General features: G+C 40.8%; 1 protein-coding gene across 1 annotated transcript; it reads left to right on the plus strand.

The window, feature by feature from the left end:
- Positions 1-21,321: 21,321 nt before the first annotated feature.
- LOC113446337 (C-C motif chemokine 5-like) lies at positions 21,322-23,365 on the plus strand. The gene is made up of 3 exons (XM_087921365.1): positions 21,322-21,437; positions 22,444-22,537; positions 23,178-23,365. The coding sequence occupies exons 1-3, from the start codon at positions 21,362-21,364 to the stop codon at positions 23,263-23,265; spliced, it is 258 nt and encodes an 85-aa protein (XP_087777491.1). The 5' UTR covers positions 21,322-21,361; the 3' UTR covers positions 23,266-23,365.
- The last annotated feature ends 284 nt before the right edge of the window (positions 23,366-23,649 follow it).

The following is a 23,649-nucleotide window of genomic DNA, read 5'->3' on the forward strand; positions in this document are numbered from 1 at the left end:
CCATGGGAATATTGGAATCAATATGTTTAGATTGGCAGCAAACACAGATTTAATCATGCAAGAAATCCTTTGGGTTTTTTTTTAAGTCACCTTGCTCAGTTATGGTTAGCTTCATCTCCACTTCAATCTACTCTCTTTGTTTATTCATTCCTTTAGAGAGAATCAAAAGCTAGCTTTCACATGCAGATTTCAGGCTGTGGTTAAAGTACCATTTCAAATTTCTATTTTGGTACTTTTATTATCTTTTAATCCTTTTTTATTCCATTGTTTGGTGTGCACACAAACACCAGTCATTCTGAAAATCCCTTTTGACTGAAATTCATGATAAAAGGAGGAGAAACTAGATCCATCCAATTAAAATCTTATAACTAAGGAAGTGGGATTTCTCATTTGGCTCTTCCAAGAGAGGGGAACATCTCTCCATTGAAGAATGGATCTCAGCAAGTAATCCCCCATCCCACAGTTGGAAGCCTTTCTCTTAGGGATGCTGTCCCTCCCCCCCATTCACAGAAAATTGGGTAGAAAAATGTGATAGTGGAAATTCCAGAGAGGTCTGAAAGGCTGGGTGTGTGGTGTGAATGCCCTTTCCACACACCCCTTTCCAATTCTGCAAAGAAGTTTCATTCAGTAAAATAATGGAAAAAGATGATTGAAGTCTCCAAATGCTCTGCATTTTTAAAGAAACCATTTAATTTGCTTTCCTCTGAGAGAAAACAAATCTGATTTAGTTATTCTTCATGGTGGACTTTGTGCTGAAATTTTCAGCTTTAAAATGTATTAAAATGTGTGTGTGTGTGTGTGTGTATGTATATGTATATGAAAGTTTCAAAGAATTAAAACATTTTTCTTTTCTTATATGTAGGAATGGGCATGCCTCTGTATTTTAATTTTGAGGAATTGGATCAAAATTGCCACTAGAAAAGAAATATTAATGTCACCTTGTGAAGAATTGCACAAAGCTGCAATTCTTGTGATATCCCAGTAAAAGAGGCACCCACTCATGCAGTGAATTTGTCTAAATTGGAGAGGCTTTCTCTGATGTCTGAAGGGACAGGAGGTAAATGTGCATGGAAGGCAATGTTCATCTGGTGGACACACAGACTTGTCTAGTGTAGTCCAATAGATGCTTCCATTACAAGGACGTTGCGGAGGCTGCTCCAAGAAAATGGAGCTTATTTTAGCCATTTGCCTGATGAATTTGATTCCGAGGAGGTATAAGTTTATGAGGAGAACTGGCATGGACAGAACATGGAAAGATTTGTCCAATCCTAATCATGAGTCAAAATGAAATAAATGCTATGAATATTTCAGTTTCTGCATCTTACCCTAGGCAGCAATTCACATTGGCATGACAAAGTCCTATCACTTGGTGATCAGCAGGACATTGTGCTTTGCAAACTCCTTTAAATTTACGGCATTCTTTAGCATTTCTTACATCTGGTGCATTCTCTGGAGATGGAAGAGAAAGAGAAATTGATCATATACCAAAGCCCTTTTCAGAATTTGTAGATCTGTATTCCTAGGAAAAATGTACAGGTAAATTTCTGTTGCTATGTGAGACAGTTGTCAAATGAATTTTATGTTCTTTCTTGCCACAGTTGTTAAGTGATAAGATTAAGTGAACCTGGCTTCCCCATTGTCTCTGCTTGCCAGAAGGTTGCAAAAGATTCATGTGACTCCAGGACACTGCAACCTTCATAAATATGAGTCAGTTGCCAAGCATCTGAATTATGATCATGAGGATTCTGCAAAAATTATCGGTTTTAGGAAGAACACTTATAAAAAAGAGTCCCTTAAGAAAAAAAATGAAGATTTTTTTTTTGTAGACAAAACTTTAATCAGAACTTAGTTTATTCAGATGGAAATTTAAGGAGTTTGGCTATTTATTTACTTTCTGGTATAAATGATTTGGGTATTGCTTCCCAGTCTTGAAAAGTTTACAGAAAATTTCCAAGAAGGTATTAGATCAAAGCAGTTTATGAAAGCAATCCTAGAATACTGAATCAAGTATGCAAAATAACATTTCTGACTGCTTGTTCAGTTTGGTAACTCTATGTAGATTAAATAAATGTTTCTTTCTGAACTACCTGAGCGTTAGTATAAAAATTTCACCAGAATTAACTTACTCTGATCAGAAAGAATCACAAAGGTGAGGAAAAGGAGGACACACCAAAGCTTCATGGTTATGGCAAGTTCAAAGCAACTGCTTAAAATCTTCTCTAGTCCAATCACCAGAAGTAGCCTACAAGGTATGTTCCATTCTCTCTTTTAAACCATCATTGTGGGATGTACCTTTAATTACAAATGTAAATATTAATGACATGAAGACAGAGGAACAATTGGATTGGTTGTTTCTTTCTCTGTATCTTGATTTACTTGGAAGCATTGGCCTTTTCCTTAAATGGCAAGTTTCCATGACTGGGGATCCTTATTGGCTCATTTTTGCTGTTAAAAGAGTGGTATTCCTAGCCAAGTAATGTTTTAACCTGATAATACCCATAATTCCAGCTGTTCCTTAAGATTGTCTGGTTGCCTTTCTTTATAAACTAAGACATTTCCAGGTTAGACTATGATATCCATTGTAAGGAGGTTGCCATTGAACATTATTTCCATTCTTTAGTTTATTAATTATATCTCTGGAACACAGAACACTGAAAACTAACTGTGGGATAAAGTGGAAAGAAATCAACACTTCTATCTCAATCAATCAATCAATCAGAATAGAGCTGGAAGGGATCTTAGAGGTCTTCCAGTCCAATCCATTTCAGACATGTGGCTACCCAGTCTTTTCTTAAAAATTTCCAGTGATGGAGCACCCAAAATTTCTGAAGGCTTCATTGTTCTCACCATTAGAAAGTTTCTCCCTAATTCCAGGTTGCTTCTCTCCTTGATTAGATTCCATCCATTGTTTTCTTGTTCTGCCTTCTGGTGCTTTGGAAAATAAGAAAAATAAGTTGACCCCCTCTTCTTTGTGGTAGCCTCTCAAATTCTGTAAAACTGCTATCTTGTCATCCCTAGTGTTATACTGTACATTGAATGTATATAGTTGTGTTGAGACCTGCTAAAGTGAAACTAACCTTTAGATGACTCTAACAGTTAACCCCAACTGTTTTGGAGGGAAATTTTGAACATTTATATTTGGGTGGGTTTTTCAAGCATTATGATTGGTTAAGACCCTGTGGGCCCAGAGTACAAGCATTTGCTTGCAGTTCCTCAGTTCCAGTTTTGAGTCAATAAATGCTATTGCAGCTATGCTGGTCTGGTTCTTGCCTACTGAAGCCCACTACACAATAGTGGCAATGAAGGTGGGATTCTGCAGGGGAGAGAGAGCTGCTGCTAACTAAGAGACTGAAGTCACTCGGTGATAGGCTGAGTAATGAAGCCCCAGCAGGACTAGTCCTCACTCCCGCCTGCCAGTAAGCCACACTAGAGGCATGCTGAAATCACTGGGTGTCAGACCAGGTAAAGAGCCCTGGTGGGACCATGCTCCCTGCCCTGCCTGCCAGTAAGACACACTGGAGGCATAGATGCACCTGAGGGATCCATCCCCAGGACTCCTAAATGCAGCCCAGTTCCACCCCCAATACAACAGCACCACATTAACCAGCACCACAGGGGCCTTCTCAAAATGGCTAAACTGGGAAGACTCAATGAGTTTGGCTTTATTCACCTGGAACATTGGAGCTCATATGTCTCCCACGTAGACAACTATCTGTGGGCTAACCAGATCATGGACGATGGCCAGAAGGCGGCAACCCTGTTATGTGTCTGTGTACAAGTCATGTTTGATATAGCTGAAAACTTGGTAGTACCTGAAAGCATAGAGACAGTGGCCTACGCAGAGTCTCAAGAAAAAATTAAAGGAACATTTTGAATCTAGACTCTCAGTCATCACCTGGTCCCATGAATTCGAGCAACAAGATCCAGGGAATCTGCAGCAGAGTTTGTGGCAGCCCTTCGCCAAGCTTTGCATCAATGTGAGTTCCCTGATCTGGAAGCATCTCAGAGACAGGCTAATTTGAGGCCTGCATAATAGTGAATTACAGCAATGCCTATTCGCGATGGAGAAACTGACTTTCCAGGATGTGTTTAACGAAATCATGGTGGCTGAGGCTGCCAGAGGGACCATGAAGACTCTCTGGCCACCAAAAAGACATACCAGCTCCCCAGCGATCCACCAAGAAACTGCAGAAGGCTCAGGGGAGGTCAATGAGAGCAACAAAATTGACCACTTGCAGAGAGAGCCACCTAAATAGCCACACTCCACAGAGCAAGTAACTCCCCCACAGAGCTGCGCAAGCTGTGGAGAACAATATAAAAGAGCAGAGTAAAAATTCTGCACAGCTGTATGACATGCCTGTGGAAAGCAAGGGAAAATTTCCACAGTTTGCCACAGCAGCTAAGAGGTTGTCACTGGGAAACCAAACCTGTGACACAGCAACACAAGTGGAAAGGCTCCCAGGACAGAACACAGTTGAATATGGCTTGGGAAGGAATAGCATCCAACACACAGGGGCCCAACACTTCATCAAAGAAAATATAACACTCCAACTAAAACTTCACAGGGTCCCATACTCCATGGAGCTTGGTCTGTCGCTGAAGAAGCTCAAACCGGAAGTCTAGATGTAGTATCATTAAGGACTACTCATTAAGTACAGTTTGTCAAACAGTTACAAATTCATCTGGTGGGGATGCTATCTATCCTACATTTTTCTAGTTTACCAAGAAGTAGATTGTGGTCTATTTGTGTACTCATTTGTTTCTTTTCCATTGTTGTGTATGAAATACTTGTACATCTTTTCAAAGTCTTAAATACAGCCAGAGTTGCTCTCAGGTGTGTTTATAAATTATCCCAACTGTTCTCCTGTGTACAGTACCCTAGGCAAAGGGAGAGAAAATTACTTTGACCGGTTCTCATCTGTTACCCTTAGTCTTCTAAAACCACCATGTGAATTCCTATTCAAGGATATAAGAATAGGTGGAATATGTAGAAACATGCATTGGTCATCTGAAATGCAAACCCCAAATCCTTTCTTTTAACTAAAGTTACAATGTTGCATGCAAATATTTTGGAGAGTAAGAAAACTTTTGACATAATATAGGTTTTGTTGATTTGGTGAAATTTTGTACCTTCCCTAGTATCTTAATATGGGATACTGTAGAACTTCTGCCAGTGGTCAGCTGAGTGGATACACTAACTGGGTCCCAGTCTTTTGTTTCTGAAAGCATTTTGGCTCTTATTTCTTTTTTCAAAAGTACCAAGCAGCTAAGTATAACTTATGAGGAGGTCATGGTTTTAGAAGGATCTGAAACACTATAGGGGGTAATAATCTGGAAAGAACAATATGAGCATCCATAAGTCTTGAACAGTAAGATATGGAACAGATCCCTTGTAATGGGATCTCCTTGTAATGGAGATAAAAGTTGCAATTATTTGTTTATATTTCTTATAATTATCATTCAAATGAACAATAGTTCCACACAACTCTCTCTGTGAGGAGAAGGGGTTTTTAAATTTTGATAAAATAAGCAAATAAATGTAACACTCCTGTCTAGCAAAAGATCTGATCTTGGCTTCTTTTGATGAAACAAAATCCCAGTATTAAAAGTCCTAGGTGTTTTCTGTCCATATTTGAGATTTCAGTTCACCCTTACTATCTTATGTTAAATCATTTCACACATTAATATTTGTTAATGAATGAATTTCAGTGAAAATCACTGAAAATTACAGTGGAAATGCTAATGAACATTTTTGGGCAGGAAACCTAAAATCTGGACCATAGCGTTTTGGTTTTCAAGAAAGCACAAGAAACTTTATTTCTTTCTGGCAATAACTTTGAGAGCCCGTGTGGTATTGTAAGGCATCCAGAAAGTATGCATGATATCAATCACTCCAAGACATTTCTCTCCAATTGATTTATTTAGAAACAGAGCTGGCATGTCAAAGGCAATTTCCCAAGTGAAATTATTTTTGCGCGTTACATAGAATCCACCTTTTGTCCTCCCTTCTCTCCTCCCACTTCTACACTTCATAAATCATGAGAACCAATTAACTGACACTGGAATTTCTTAATACGACATACAGAATAACCTTGAACTTTTCAACTCCTCCAACTCTCTAAAAAAATGTGGCAGCTGAATTTTATAGCTGACAGGCATCCCCCCTTGAAAACTCCTCCTCCTAAAAGAAACAGGAAAAAAACAGATACAGGATTTAACATATTTTCCTTAACCTCCTCTCTCCCCCCCCCCCCACAAGGACCCTTTGGTTTGTGGGGAAAATCCTCATGGAATTGGTTAAACAATTGATCAGCATGAACATTCCAACTCTTTACCCAACTAGCATCTGAGAGAGGATATCCTTTACGTAAGACCAAATATTGCAATTGGCCATGGTGTAATCTAGAACTGAGAACTTTTTGAATTTCATAATGTGTTTCCTCCTGTACCATTAATGGTTTAGGGGGAGCAGATGGGGGGGGGGTCTTATCGTTGATGTAGTAGCTGGTTTTGGTAAACTACAATGGAATACTGGATGAATTTTCCCCAATATTCAAGGAAGATTTAATTGGACTGTGACTGGATTGATTATCTTTGAAATTGGGAACGGACCCAAGAATTTTGGACCCAGCTTCTTACTGGGCAGTTTCAACCTAAGATGCTTGGTTGACAAATAAACTTTGTCCCCTACTTTAAAAGGCAGTTGAAGGGATCTATGTTTATCCACCTGTTTCTTATAATTTTTTGCAGCTTCGGTCAAAGCTTTTTTTGTATCTTCCCATGCTTTCTTTAATGAGTTCATCCATTCTGTTAGGGACATGGATGAGGGGTCTAGGTAACCCTGGCATCAGGACAAAATCCATTCCAGTGTTGATTTGGAATGGAGTTAATCCCATGATGCTATGTACTGCATTATTGTAAGCGACCTCTACAAAAGGTAATAACTCAGCCCAAGTTTCTTGTTGATAATTTACATAGCACCTCTGCTGCTCCATTACAAGTAGGATGGAAAGCTGAGGATAACCCTTGAGAGGAACCAATGGATTTCAGAAATTCCCTCCAAAATTTTGCAGTAAATTGTACCCCTCTGTCTGATATTATTCTATGAGGTATTCCATGTAGTCTATAGATATGTTTCACAAACAGCTTTGCAAGTTTTTTCACAGATAGAAGTCCTTTGCAGGCTATAAAATGGGCCTGTTTAGAGAATAAGTCAATTATAGTCCAAATGATCGTATTCCCTTCACTCTTAGGTAATTCAACAATAAAGTCCATTGTGATCTCTTCCCAAGGTTGGGTTGGTTCAGCAACTTGTTGCAGGAGGCCGGGGGGTGGGGGGGTTCAGTTTGGTGTTTCATTGTGGCACAGATTGAGCAACTTCTTACATAGTCCTCAACATCAGGTTTCATTTTTGTCCACAAGAACTTTCTTCTCAGTAAATGTAGAGTTTTTAGGAATCCGAAGTGGCCTCCCAGCCAGGAGTCATGGCTATGCTTTAGTACTAGTAGTTTTAGAGTTGTGGGTACATAAAGCTTAGTCCTTTTCCAAGCTAGTCCATCATTCATTGTCAACTCGGTTTGATGGTCCTGGAACCAAGGATCAGTCAATAGCACCGTTTTCAATTCTGCAGTCAGCTTATCTTCCAGGCGTTTGGGGTTGCGGTTGGTTTGGGCTCAAGTGGTCACTTGGCCTGCCAATTGAGCTTCTGAAATTAAGGCTTGTACTATTTCCTCTCAGTGGCTGTCAAACTGAGGTTTTCTGGACAGAGCGTCCACCAGTACGTTTTTCCCTCCAGGGATATATTTAATATTGAAGTTGAATCGCTTGAAATATTGGGCCCAGCAGACTTGTTTGGGCAATAATCTCCTAGGGGTCTTTAGACCCTTGAGGTTCTTATGATCAGTCCATACCTCAAAGGCCTCTGGCACCCCTTCTAGAAAATACCTCCAAGTCAACAAAGCCCATTGTACGGCAAATGCTTCTTTCTCCCAGACCACCTACCTTCACTCTGTGTCTGACAGGTTTTTGGACACATAAGCGCAAGACATCAGTTGGCCTTGAGAGTCTTTTTGCAGCAAAATGGCTGCCACCGCTACATCACTTGCATCCATTTGGACAATAAAAGGCTTGGTCGCGTCTGGGTGCTGGAGGATGGGCTCAGCTGTGAAGAGGCATTTTAAGGCCTCGAAAGCTTTCTGACAGTCCATAGTCCAAACCAGGGGTTGACTTGGCTTTGGTTTGGTGGGTGACGGGCCCATTTTTAATAGCTCTGCCAACGGGAGGGCAATTTCAGCAAAGGACGGAATGAATTGTCTGTAGAAGTTGGCAAACCCCACAAAACTTTGAAGTTGTTTTCAGGTACTAGGGGGTTGCCAGTCCAGCACCGCTTTCACCTTTCCAGGGTCCATTTCAATCCCTAGGTTGGATATTTGGTAGCCTAAGTAATCCAGCAACTCTTTGTGGAATTCGCATTTTGAGAGTTTCACATATAATTTGGTGGCTAGAAGTCTAGAACTTGTCGGACCAATTGAACATGTTCTTCCATGGTTTTGCTGAAGATAAGGATGTCATTCAGGTACATGAGGACCCCCCCAGTAAAGGTGTGGGTGTAGCATCTCATTATTGAGCTGCATAAACACTGCAGGAGCCCCTGAAGTCTGAAAGGCATGACTTTGAATTGGAAGCTACCCAGAGGGCAATTAAAAGCAGTTTTCCACTCATCTCCCTCTTTGATGCAGACCTGGTAGTAAGCTTCCCTGAGATCTAGCTTGGTGAATATCTTGCCCTTCGACAAGTGGTTAAATAAGTCCTTCATAAGGGGGAGAGGGTACATGTTTTTGATGCATATGGTGTTCACGCTTCTAAAGTCAACACACAATCTCAACCCGCCATCTTTCTTCTCCTTGAACAACACAGGGGCAGCTAGTCTTGATTTGGCAGGCTCAATAAAACCTCATTCCAAATTGATGTTGATGTATTTCCTTAATTCAGTCATTTCATCAGGCGTAATGGAATACATCTTTGGTTTTGGTAATTTCACCCCGGGCTCTAATTCTATGGTGCAATCAGTGGCTTGATGGGGAGGTAAGACATTACACTCTTCTTCACTAAATGCTTCAGCCAAATCTTTGTATTGGTCAGGTACCTGGGGGTTATCTGGGAGAAGGTGGGATGCCATGGATGCTGGCTCAGGCTTTGGGTTCAAGCTGACCAGTGGCTTTGTAGTGGGTGGAAGAGGGGACAATGGGCCTGGTCCAATGAGGATTTTTCTGGATCCATCCTCCCATTTGATCATTGCAGCCCATTTGTCTAGCCAAGCAAGTCCCAGTATGTTTGATTCTGACATCTTGGGGGCCAGTATGAAGCATAAGAGTTCGTGATGGGGCCCTAATTCCATCTTGATCAATTCAGTCATCTGAGTGGCTGCTCCCCCCAATTAAGGTTCTATCTACTTGCTCAAATCTGATTGGGCGTTTTAGCGGGTTAATCTTTATGCCCAATTGTTCAATGATGGGGAATCCAATAAGATTTCTAGAACACCCAGTATCAATGACAACTTCTAACTCCCTGGCCTCCCCTGTGTTTGGTACCACTAACTTGACCTTGACTGTAAAAGGTATGATGGGATCACTCACCATTGGGTCATCTTTGCAGGTTGGGTTCTTGGGGACATGTTCATGGTCTGGTGGTCCGTTCCTCCCATCTGCACAGAGGGGGCTTTCCCAGCTGTGTTTGGCAAACCCGCCCCTGGCCAGAGGTCTTTCTTGATTTTTCTGACCTCTAACAGCTGGATTAGACTTCAACTGTGGAGCTTGTGGTACAGGAGCAGGGGCCAGACAGTCTGCTGCTCTATGGCTGACTTGGCCACAGCAGTAACATTTCAGCACCTTGGTAGGTTGTGTATGAGCAGGTTCAGCTGATCCAGTCAGCGGTATCCTTGCCACAATTCTATTAGGCAGGGCTGCTGGAAGGGGTTTCCTGAGTGGGTTGATGCTGTGATCTAAGCTGAGGGATGCGACATACTATGATTGTAAAGTCTCTGGGATTCCCCTAATTTCACAGGCCTTCTTTACTTCTGGATCAATGGCGTTTTTAAAATAGTGTAAAGTCATTCTTTCAGGCCAATCCATGAGGTGGCTTGCGACCCTTCCAAAGTCCCAAATAAATTCTGTCTGGGCAACCCCCTTCAGACCAGGGCTGGGTTAGTGCTGGCTGCCATTGGCATTGAATCCACCCCTGGCCTGGATAAAATCCCCACCTTGAAGGGATACTCTCTACAGGGGGCAAAATTCCCTTTGGAAAATGAGGGGATTGCCTCTGAGGCTGCAACATACCTCTGTCAGATGATGAGTCTTTCTGGCTTCCTCCAACTGGCATCTGTATAGTCTCCTCCCTCCAATCAGACAGAATAGCAATCTGCCTGGGGCTCGAGAAAGATTTTTCTTCATCCAGCTGGGTTACCTCTGGGTTATAACAACTTCTTGAGTTGAAACACTTCGATATAGCTCCCAAACCTCTTTCTTCTACTGTCATTCTGGAAGCATCCATCATCTCCTCCAAACAAAGGCTTGCAGATTCAATTAATGTTCCAGAGGGAGGGCACCCATACTCTCCCCCCTCCATATCTCCAACTTAAGCTGATTGTTGATAATTCTCCATCTCAGGAAAAAGAACTCCGGGGTATCAGCCAAGCCCCTTCAAAAAATAAAAGTTTGACTTGGGAAATAAATGTAAGGCATCCATGATATCAATCACTCTGAGACATTTCTCTCCAATTGATTTATTTAGAAACAGAGCTAGCATGTCAAAGGCAATTTCCCAAGTGAAATTATTTTCACGCGTTACACAGAACCCACCTTCTCTCATCCCTTCTCTCATCCTGCTTCTATACTTCATAAATCATGAGAACCAATTAACTGCCACTGGAATTTCTTAATACAACATACAGAATAACCTTGATCTTTTCAACTCCTCCAACTCTCTTTAAAAAAATGTGGCAGCTGAATTTTAAAGCTGACAAGTATATGTTGGACTAGGATTGGATACAAGTCAACCTTATCTATGGAAACTCTCTGAATGATTTGGAGTCACTAGTCTCATTCAGCCCAACAAGCCTCAAAGTGTTGCTCCTTTTAAAAAATGAAGGATAATGCACAAGTAAGGTGTCTAAAAATCACATTTGAAAACTGTGACACTAATATGAAAGACAATATAGGAAACAAACAAAATAATTCATTGTGTATCCAGATCTAGCTATATATTGGGACATCATCTTGGATTATCAAAAAGGCCATCATCTCACCCACAACAGAGATCATTCAAAGTGTGACCAATGCTATTTCCATCACATGCCAAAGAGGATCCAGTTAATCTATTTCATCTAAGGTCCTTTGCAACCATTTTCTCAGTCACCTTCCCTCAAGAAGGGGGTTATTTACTGAATGAAAATGTCCCAGTACAGTGCAATTCAGGATTCAAAGTCAATTTGCCAAAGGCTGATTCTTTTACATGTTCCTGCAGGAGACTCTCAGAGTCCCCTTCACTCAAAAGAGCATGTGTCACCTGAAACAAGGCTGCAGGACAACTATCTGTAGATGCAATGAGCATGCAAAAATACTGGCAGTTTGCCATTCTTACTGACACAAGTTTGGCTTAATAGTGGTTCTAACCAATGTTTAGTTGGGTCCAGTCTTTGTTAAGCACCAGCAATGCTCTAGACATCCCTCTTCTGTTTTCAGCAGCTTCAATTCTCAATGAACCCTGAGGAGTGATGGGGTTTATAGAAGGGAATGGTCACATGGTTATGGTCTGATCCAAATCCCTGTATTTGAAGCAGTGACCAAGACTTTAATTGGACTTTGCAGGAAAAGAGGTGGAATAATTCTCAGCTCTGACTGAAACTCATGCAGGTCCATCAGTCACCAGGATGGACCAAGCCTCATTGCATCAGATAATGGCAATACAGCACCTCATAGTAATTCAGGTAGGATCTGACATTGATAAGGGAGATACCAAGACTCCTCAAATTTCAGATCACATAGCCAATCTTTTGACAGGAAACCACTATCCAGGATGGGACCACTATCTTGTGTTGGGCCTATGAACTCCTGAGTCACCTCAGATCCCATTCCTAAGGGGGCAGGTTCCCCAGACCTGGAGAGGGGTGGAAATGGAGATTTTACAGTATCCTTCCTCTGCCACACCCACAAAACAACACCCACCAACCCATGCCACACCCACCAAGCCACACCATGCCACACCATGTCCACAGAACTGGCAATAAAATAAATTGAACACCATCACTGCAGTACAGGTACTCCTTGATTTATGATTGGTCACTTGGTAGTTACAACAGACTTTCTCAGAGCTACTTACAAACCAATTTTAAGCCCCAAAAGATTTTCACCCCCTGGTCACATGTTTGCAGCATCCAGTGGTCACATAACCAGCTTAAGTGTGTTGCCTGAAACAAATGTTTATTCTAGTTCCTGGCAAAAAATGGCCTTTGGATACAATAGGTTTCCTTAACAATTACCATGTTCATTTTAAACCATGGCACTTGCTTAATGACTACAAAAAACATCATCAAATTGGATATGTGGTGACCTGCTTAACTACTGGCATGACCAGACCATAGTTCTGAGCTCAGTTACAGTTGTAAATCAAAAATAACAATAGCAATAGCACTTAAGACTTATATACCACTTCACAGTGCTTTACATCCCTCTCTAAGCAGTTTACAGAGCCAGCATGTTGCCCCCAATAATCTGGGTCCTCATTTTACCAACGTCAGAAGGATGGAAGGCTGAGTCAACTTTGAGCTGATCTTCTACCGGTTCTGTGGGTGTGTCTTGGTGGCCGTGGCAGGGAAAGGATACTGTAAAATCTCCAGTCAGAGGTGGTATTTGTCATTTCTCTGAACTACTCAAAATTTCCACTACCAGTTCTCCAGCTGAACCTGCTGAATATCACCTCTGACACAGATAGCCTGCAGTACTGCAAGTTACTTCTGCTGACTGCTGGCTGCTGGCAGTTCAATTCCCACCGGCAGGGAATGCATAAAACTAGAGCCATAGTGGAACAGTGGTTAGAATGCAGTATTGCAGGCTATCTGTGTCAGAGGTGATATTCAGCAGGGGGAAGAAGCGGCGGCGGCGGGGGCAGAAGTGGTGGTGGGGGCAGAAGCGGCGGCGGCAGGGGCAGAAGCGGCAATGACGGCAGGGGCAAAAGTGGCAGTGGGGGCAGAAGCGGCAGCGGGGGCAGCGACGGTGGGGGCAGAAGTGGCAGCGGCAGTGGGGGCAGAAGCAGCAGTGACGGCGGGGGCAGAAGCGGCGGTGGAGGCGGCGGCAACAGCAGGAGGTGGCACTCTGACAGCGCCCGCCTTTTCTGTTGCTGCTTGGCCTGGCGCTCGCCTCGCCCCGCCTCGCGCCTGCCTCTCCTCCTCCTCCTTGCTGGCTCTGGCATGAAGGTTGGGGTGAGCACTGGGCCGCATTACGAGGCGACCTGGGACGCATGCGGCCCGCGGGCCGCGGGTTGGACAAGCCTGCCCTAGAAGAACATGTGCAGTTGGTGCAAAAAGTGCTACGGAAAATGTTGGATGCACATTTATAAGTGAAACTTTCCAAGTGTGAGTTTCACACAACTCAGTTGGACTATATAGGATTTCGCATCTCATCCACAGGTATAGAAATGGACCCATCAAAGGTGCAAGCAGTACTAGATTGGCAAGCCCCACAGACTCATAAACAGTTACAAAGTTTCTTGGGGTTTGCTAACTTTTATTGTCAGTGTATTCCATTATTTGTGAGTGTAGCTCTATCTTTGATTGAACTATTATGGACCAAACACCTAGTTGGAAAACCACATCCAGGATAACCACTACAATGGATGGTGCCATGCCAATAGGCATTTGAGTATTTGAATGTGTTCGCTAAGGAACCAGTATTAAAACATCCCAACCCAAACCTCCTGTTCATAGTACAGGCAGATGCCAGTGATGTGGTGGTTGGAGAGGTGTTGTTGCAACTGAATGAAGCTAGTACCTTACAACCACATGCCTATAGCTCCTGAAAGTTGACCGAGACAGAGCACAAATGGGCCTTTTGGAAGAAGGAGGCCTTTGAGGTCAAATGAGCTCTAACAACTTGGAGACACCTTTTAGAAGATGGACAATTGAGTTTGAGGTTTGGACCGACCATAAGAACCTGGAAGCTTTCTAGACACCATGTAAGCTGTTGCCCAAACAGGTCCAGTGGGCTTTGTATTTCCAGCGGTTCAACTTCACATTGTGGTACATCCTGGCTGGGAAAAACTTTTTCTATAAAACCTTGCTGTTCTCCACAAAATAAATTCATTTTGCTGGATTATTCAAGTCTGTCAAGATCTTTTTGTATCATGAACTTTTCTTCTGAGATGTTGGATATTCCTGCCAGCTAAGTGCCATCTGCAAATTTGATGTGGTGCCTTCTGTTTTTCCTCATCTCAGTGAAGACATTGAAGAGTACTGGGCCTAAGACAGAATCTTGTGGTAGCGCACTGCTTACTTCTCTTCATGTAGATGTAGTATAATTTTTTTTGTAAAAATTTTATATGGGTTTTCACAATACATAATACAAATAAAATATCTTTTTTTTAGAATAGCATGGTCCTGGGTTATCACTTCTCCATACAGACACAAACTCAATTTCATATTTGTCTTTGTGTTCTATTCCATATCTTATTACTATTTTAACATTTTCTCAATAATTTTTCCCTTCGCTTGGTTTTCTCAACCTTGCTTTTAATTATCTCATTCCTTTCTAAATTCAATTATATATATCTTTTTCTAAGTTTCAATATCTTTCTAATCATTATATTTATACTTTTGTCTGTCCTGTTTCAATTTCATGTTTTCTTTTCTCATTAAACAAAATTTTCCCCTAAAGTTACTGATTGGAGTATGACACTTTTGTATCTTTTAATTTTTGTCCATTCAACTCTTATTTAAACTTCAATTTATGCCTTTACAATTATAACATTCAATATAACATAACCTCCAGTCAAATTCTGCTTGGTACATTCTTAAAATACACACTAAGTTCTTAATGAAAAAGTATATATATGTAACAATAATAAATAAAATACTTATTCTATTCCAATTCAGCTCTATCATTAATGTTAGTTATAATCTTCAACATTTCTTTTCAATGGGATATTATACTTCCTTAGGAACACTTATAATATTTCCATAATTTTTTCATATTTCTTTCATATTCCTTTTCACTTAATTTTTTATAACTCATTAATAATAATTAAAATGTTCCCCTCCTTTCCTAATTTCATTTTCTCATTCTCTTTATTTCATTTATTTACTAACAAACATTCCATTACATTACAATGAGTATTTTATCTATCATTTTAATCACACTTGTTTCATATTTTTGAAGTTCATTTCTATTACTAATATAACAATACTATCTTATATACCCTTGCAGAATCCCTCTTTCAATTAAGTTTTCACCCTTTATCTCTGTGTCTTCTAAATAGGCTTATACCTTTAATCTTTGTACATTTTCCCTGTTTCTCTATATCCTGTTTCTGTCCTTTATAATTTCTTTTCCTTTCTCTCTTCCCCCACTTCTTCTCTCTCCCCTTTTTGACCCCTCATCTCTCTAATTCTGATTCTCTATTCTGTAATCCTCTCTTCTCTTTCTTCCTAATGTTGTAATTACTTTTCAAACTATTCTTTTTTTTCAGATCTTAAATTTTTCACTCTCTTTCCCGCCCTTTCCTTTTTTTTCCCCACATAGAATTACTTGGTCACTGAAGATGGCTTCTTCTTTGTCCCACCTTTCTTATTCTACAGACATTTCTTGTTGTTTCTCATAGTTCAGGATCTCAATTTATCAAAATTGAGATACGAAGCCAAAAAAACCTCTTCCTTCTTGTGCATCTTTCTGTTTTTAAAGTTCCATTTTCAGTTCTTCCAAGAGTGATACCATTTTAAACACTTTTAAACAACCACCTGATTGATTTTAGTCATTCAAATCCAATAGCCAAAAATCCAAAAATCACCAAGTAATCCAAATAATCTAAAACTGTTTCTTCTTGCTTCCTTTTTCCACTTTCTCTTCCTGGGGTTCTATTATCTTGTTACAAAGTTTCGGGTAGAATGTATCTTTTAGGAATCTTGTTAAAGTTTTACTGTTAATTCCTTTCACTTCCAGGTGGTCTTCTCCATTTTTCCAGATCCCACCCTTTTGTTTTTTCCTTTTCTCTCCTTTCCTTCTTTTAAAATTTTTTGAAAATCCAGAAATATTTATTATCCCTCTGACATTTTATTTTCAGCTTAAATACTTGTTAATGTCAAAATGGATTTTTGTCAGTTTCTTACTTAAATCTCTTAGTTGTCAATATGGGGATGGAGAGAAAAAAACCCCAAATCCTTTCCCTTCCCTCTCTCATTCGCTGCTTCAAAATCTTCTTTGGGAACAATGGTATTCTTTATAGTTCAAATTCCAGAGTACCTTATGTTGTTGCTTTTTCAGTTCAACTCAGTCAGCCAAAACTTTCTCTTTTTATCTTCCACCTGCACATTCTTTTCCAGTTGAGTTCTTCTTTGAGGTGACCATTTCCAATCACCACTGCAACCACCTTCAGGAAAGGGAGTAATGGCCAGCTGGGGAGGAGAGATGAGGCTCTCCTCTACCCTGCTGGCAGTCTTCCCCCTTTTCACCACCTCTACAGGGTAGCTTAGCCCCAAAACCAGCCAGCTCGGGGAGCTCCAGTGGTGAGCACAGATCGAAACCATGCACGGTCAGGGATTTCAGTCTGTCGCTGAAGAAGCTCAAACCGGAAGTCTAGATGTAGTATCATTAAGGACTACTCATTAAGTACAGTTTGTCAAACAGTTACAAATTCATCTGGTGGGGATGCTATCTATCCTACATTTTTCTAGTTTACCAAGAAGTAGATTGTGGTCTATTTGTGTTCTCATTTGTTTCTTTTCCATGGTTGTGTATGAAATACTTGTACATCTTTTCAAAGTCTTAAATACAGCCAGAGTTGCTCTCAGGTGTGTTTATAAATTATCCCAACTGTTCTCCTGTGTACAGTACCCTAGGCAAAGGGAGAGAAAATTACTTTGACCGGTTCTCATCTGTTACCCTTAGTCTTCTAAAACCACCATGTGAATTCCTATTCAAGGATATAAGAATAGGTGGAATATGTAGAAACATGCATTGGTCATCTGCAATGCAAACCCCAAAGCCTTTCTTTTAACAAAAGTTACAATGTTGCATGCAAATATTTTGGAGAGTAAGAAAACTTTTGACATAATATAGGTTTTGTTGATTTGGTGAAATTTTGTACCTTGCCTAGTATCTTAATATGGGACACTGTAGGACTTCTGCCAGTGGTCAGCTGAGTGGATACACTAACTGGGTCCCAGTCTTTTGTTTCTGAAAGCATTTTGGCTCTTATTTCTTTTTTCAAAAGTACCAAGCAGCTAAGTATAACTTATGAGGAGGTCATGGTTTTGGAAGGATCTGAAACACGATAAGGGGTGATAATCTGAAAAGAACAATATGAGCATCCATAAGTCTTGAACAGTAAGATATGGAACAGATCCCTTGTAATGGGATCTCCTTGTAATGGAGATAAAAGTTGCAATTATTTTTTATATTTCTTATAATTATCATTCAAATGAACAATAGTTCCACACAACTCTCTCTGTGAGGAGAAGGGGTTTTTCAATTTTGATAAAATAAGCAAATAAACACTCCTGTCTAGCAAAAAATCTGATCTTGGCTTCTTTTGATGAAACAAAATCCCAGTATTAAAAGACCTAGGTGTTTTCTGTCCATATTTGAGATTTCAGTTCACCCTTACTATCTTATATTAAATCATTTCACACAATAATATTTGTTAATGAATGAATTTCAGTGAAAATCACTGAAAATTACAGTGAAAATGCTAATGAACATTTTTGGGCAGGAAACCTAAAATCTGGACCATAGCGTTTAGGTTTTCAAGAAAGCACAAGCAACTTTATTTCTTTCTGGTAATAACTTTGAGAGCCTGTGTGGTATATCCTGGACTAGGATTAGATACAAGTCAACCTTATCTAAAACTCTCTGGATGATTTGGAGTCATTAGTCTCATTCAACCCAATCAGCCTCAAAGTGTTGCTCCTTTTTAAAAATGAAGGATAATACACAAGTAAGGTGTCTAAAAATCGTGTTTGAAAACTGTGACACTAATATGAAAGACAATATAGGAAACAAACAAAATAATTTATTGTGTATCTAGATCTAGCTATAATAATCCATCATCTTGGATTACCGAAAAGGTCCTCATCACGCCCACAATAGCGATCATCCAAATTGTTACCAAGGCTATTTCCATCACATGCCAAAGGGGAACCAGTTAATCTATTTCATGTAGGCTGCCATTCAGGGGGCAGGCCGGCCTTGGAATTTGCTACAAAACCCTATGACTCCCAATCATGCAAGCTGCATGACAGCTGAGTGGATACACCAACTGGGTCCCAGTCTTTTGTTTCTGAAAACCTTTTGGCTCTATATTCGTTGTCCTCAGACTTGTGTTCATAGAGTTAACCAATTTTTAACCTGGTTCTGAATGTTAATAAAACAAAGGAGATCATTGCTGATTTTAGAAAGAAGGCTGCAGCTGTGGAGATGGTCCATAGTGTTAAGTATGGGTGGGTGGGTAGGTTGTTAGGTAACTAACAATCCAACTTGGTCTCTTAATAGGTTATCTTTAACGAAGTGTGCAAACCAGCTTTTGCATTTCCTACACTGGATGAGGAGAGCACATCTTTCTCCTTCTGTCCTGGCCACTTTTGACAGACCACATGATTGAGAGCGTTTTAACAAACTGCATCACTCTTTCGTTTGGTGGCAGCCTATAGAGAATGGTAAGGACAGCCAAGAAGATTATAGGAAACTCGCTTCCCATTATTCAGGATATTGCTTATAAGTCTATGTGCTTAGAGTTCAAAACTTTGTCAGAGACCCCACACACCCATTTTATGGTCTGTTTCTGTTGCTCCCCCCCCCCCCGGAGGAGTTTTCAAAATGTTTAGAGCAGGACTACTAGATTCTGTAAAAAGTTTTGTTCCTTTTGCCATCCGTCTTGTAAATTCACAGGATTCATTTTTTTCACCATGTCTATGTATGCATTTGAACTAGACTGTGATGTTTCTCTGTGTCATATAAGTATGTGTGTGTGTGCGTGTGGTGTATGCATAATAGTTATCTGTTGAGAGCTGAATGCAACAAAATTTCATTTTAATGTATGCTGACTAATGGATGAGTATTCACAAATGATTATTGTCACTTAAAGTGACAGTAAAGTGTCTATTCTATCTACTCTACTCTACTCCACTCCACTCCACTCCACTCCACTCCATCCCATTCCATGTTACTCCATTCCATTCCATTCCCCAAGAACTGCAAGGAACTCTGCTTGTCCATCCCTGTGGCCTCTACTGTGAAAGGCAGAGAAGATACAGGAAGAAGATTCCAGCTCAGAGAACATCTGCTCATCTCAGGTGGATCTTTGGATTAATACCAAGATCAAACTCAGGGGCGGGATTCTACCGGTTCAGCCTGGTTCTATAGAACCGGTTCTTATGGTTCCCAGTAGTTCAGAGAACTGGTAAATCAGGCCTCTGGCTGGCCCCACCCCTCTCTGCCCAATTTTCTGCTCCCTGCCCAGTCTGTCCCTATCGCACATGTGCAACATCATGCACATGCACGACATGCCTGCAGACTGGTTTTGCCAGCCCGCCAGGCCAGCCATTGCTGCTTGCCTTTCGCTGCGGCAGACTGAAAAGCTTGCAAGTCCCCAGTCCCTCCCTTTGGGAAATGGCTCCTGTCTGCTCATAGGTAAGCCTGCAAGTCATGCTAGCCACTTCCCTACTGTCCCTGGGCCTCTAGCAGCCATCTCCGGGGCTCCCCAGGCCTCGCCCAGCCTACCTACCTACACCCCCATTCCCAGGCTTGGCTGGCTGGCTTCCCCACCAGTGCAGCCCCATCTCACTGAGGGTGCTGGCTGAAAACTGCCTACCTGCCCCCCCATCCCTGAGCTCAGCTGGCTGGCTAAGCCAGCATACGGTGCTCTCCCAGGTCTCCCTACCATGTGGTGGCCTCCCGTAAGAAGCGCCATTGCCACAGCACCTCCACCGCCTCTGCTCACTTCCTTTCATTTTGCTGCTGCTGCCACCTCTGCTACTTTCACTAGGAGTAAAATGAAAGGAAGCGGGCAAAGCCTGGTCTGCCGCCTCCGTCTACTTCCTTTCATTTTGCTGCTGCCACCACCAGTTTTTTCCACCATGTCTATGTATACATTTGAACTAGACTGTGATGTTTTTTTGTGTCATGTGTGTGTGTGTGTGTGTGTGTGTGTGTGCGTGTGTGCGTGCGTGCATGGTATATGCATAATGGTTATCTGTTGAGAGCTGAATGCAACAAAATTTCATTTTAATGTATGCTGATTAATGGATGAGTATTGACAAATGATTATTGTCACTTAACATGACAGTGAAGTTTAAATTCATTTCTATCCTACTCCATTCCATTCCATTCCTGCAGGGAACTTTGCTTGTTCAGCCCCTCTGGCCTCTGCTGTAAAAGGCGGAGAAGATGCATGACGAAGATTCCAGCTCAGAGAACATCTGCTCATCTCAGGTGGACCTTTGCATTGATACCAGAGTCAAACTTAAGCCAAAGAGCAAGTTTCCCTTGAGAACTCATTTGATTTCCACAATTGTTCCCCCATTTCTTTGCAAATCAGTGCTCTGAGAAATTCCCAAAGCACCATTTTCAGATCCTGAGGCTCTAATTGAGATAAATGTATATTTAAAAGTCTACAAACAATAAATGCTGCATATCCATCCCCTTTTTTAAAAAAGTGAGATATCTGAATGAGACCACACCTCCGAGGGACCCTGCTTGATTTCTTACTTTCTTGCTCCTCACCCTCTCACCCCTTGCCAGAAAAAGCTATCCTGCTCTTCTAGCACCACTTTTCCCCCTGCCAGGAATGTTATTTCCAGAATTCCTGGCTCAGGTGGCTTAACTGCCTTCTGCTTTGCAAAGTTAGAGGAAGGCTGCAAATTCCTTTCTCTGGTAACATTTGCTTCCTCTTTTATCCAGAGAACTGATTGTACCAATTTTTTTTTTACTGTTATGTCATCATTTCTCAGATACGAACCATGAATTTTATTTCCAGCAAATCTCCACCCTCTCCACAACCAATAAAAATAAACACGAGAAATTCTGCCTCTCAGCATGGAGCTAGGGAGGTGCACAAGCTACCCCAACTGCTATTGCTTCTCTCATTTGATCCAAGAGCAAAGATGAACAGCTTCCTGGCTACTCTCACCATCTTCCTGGTTGGTGCTATGTTCTTATCCCAAACTCAGGCTCAATATGGTAAGACTGCTTTTTCTTCTCTTTTTCAGCATCCCACCTGCATTCTGAGGGCAGTTAGGTGGCTCATGGTTAAAATGCTGGACTTGTCCGCCAAAAAGCCAGCAGCTTAAGTTTGAGACCTGAGCACCAAACTGATGGGGTGAGTTCCTACCCTTGCTGCAGCTGTTGCCAATCTAGCTGTTCAAGAGCATGCAAATGCAAGTAAATAAATAGGCACCACTTTGGTGGGAAGGTAATAGTGCTCTATGATGTCATGTCAATGTCTTCAGATAGTGCTGGCTAAATAGCTTTGAAATGGACATGAGAATCATCCCTACAGACGGTAATGACTAGCAGAGTAAAATCCTCAGGGGCTCCTTTACCTTTTATCTACATTCAGAGTTATAACCCTTGCCATCTAGGACTGTCACTGTCCTATTGTTTCTTTTCTTTTCTTTTTCTTTTTCTTATATGTATCCATATATTCATAACTATGTTTTTACTTATACCTATTATCTTGTAAGCAATCGACAAAGCAAATAAATAAATAAATAAAATCTTGGAATGGGTTCTAGGATTTGCTCAACCATCTCTCCTGAAAATGCTGGTCATGCAACAAACAATAAGGATAGTTAGGGACAGCCAATGCTGCTCAGGGTGTAAGTACAACCTCATTTGAAAAGGGAAGCTCTGCAGAAGAATTAAGCCATTTGCTTGAGCTGAATTCAAGATGAAAAGGAGAGAGCAACACCCCATCCCACCCACAAGAAGATGTATGTGGAGAGAATGAACTCTTCCTTTCAGGATTCAAATGGAAATAGTGTGGATGGATATATAACATTTGTCCTTTTTTTACTCTGAAATGTTTTTATAATTATCATAAGCCATTTATTTCAAGCATTTGGGGAGAATACAGTATCAGTTGTAGGCAGTTCAAGGTAGAATTTTTATGAGTTAGTGCTTTGGGGTTCACATTTTCACTTTCTAGCTGTAATAGATACATACTAGTAAGAATCCATTCTTTTAGTCTGTTGTTTTGACTACGTAAAGCGGCCTCTTCCAGAGACAATCCTGAAGTCCTTTGAACAAACAGAAGGAAGGTGTTCCATGCCAGCTGTCGTGTAAGTACTTAAAAAAAATCTATCAACTCCTAAGTGATTCCTGAATATGTTAAATGTGAGGTTGGTTGCCCTTGAAACATCTAGTATCTTTGTGCGACCTTTATGGAAAAGTGCATCAGCCATAATCATCACATTTCCCTATATTGACTTTATGTGAATTTAATTTAAATGTAAAATTAGTTGCGGTCCTTGTGGGTAGGCATTTCCACCCAACATATCACAATGAGGCCAGAGACTCAGGAAAAAAAACTATTCATTTTTTGCAATAAACATTAATAAAGAAGTTGGGGTTTAAACTGCAAGGCCTTTGATTGCTAACTTGATTTATTTGTCACCCCCACCCTGCAAATATTCTTATACCAAAATCTAAAGTTATCTCCCTCTTGAAAGTGCCTGGGGTTTGGTTCACCATTTCGATTCACAATTTTCAGACAAATCAGTCCTTTAGCATAAATAACTGAAAGATTTAGTGGACATCTGTCCATGTACCCCCTTTCATGAAATCAGTTGGGAATAGGAGGCCCTTGAGGGTAACTGGTGGGAGAGGCTCTGCCCCCTTGAAAACTGAGTGTGATGCCAATTGTAGAGAATTGCTTTCTTTCCAGCTTGTGATTAAAATATGCACGTGTCTCTTCTGTAGATTTATCACAAAGAAGGATCGTCGGATATGTGCAGATCCCAGTGAACAATGGGTCCAGGATCGTATGCAATATTTGTCCCAAAACTGACAACCTCCCAGCTCCTTCATATTTACCTGGAGAAGCCCCAAGAACTCAAAGCTTTTAAAGTGCTTCGGATGTGGAAAAAAAGAACATGTGCGGCTTTTATTCTGACCTTAAACTTAAACATTAACTTAAACTTCATTGATGGAAGATGAAATCATGTATTTTATTTAAATTATGGACAAATATGTTGTGTATTTGATATTATTATTTTTGAAAAGAAAAAGTTCATTTCTCTAAAGGTTCTGAGAAATATTTGACAGAAATATAATGTAGGAATAAATCTCACAGTTATGAAATCCATACATGTCTCTGATTGTCTATATTTGAAATCTTTTCTGAGAGCTCCTTCAGGTTACACAACAATTCTTATTTCATTGAAAGATTGAC

This window comes from Pseudonaja textilis, chromosome 1 (genome assembly GCF_049901715.1).
Source record: "Pseudonaja textilis isolate UNSWEBS1 chromosome 1, rPseTex1.2, whole genome shotgun sequence".
NCBI classification, from domain to species: Eukaryota; Metazoa; Chordata; class Lepidosauria; order Squamata; family Elapidae; genus Pseudonaja; species Pseudonaja textilis.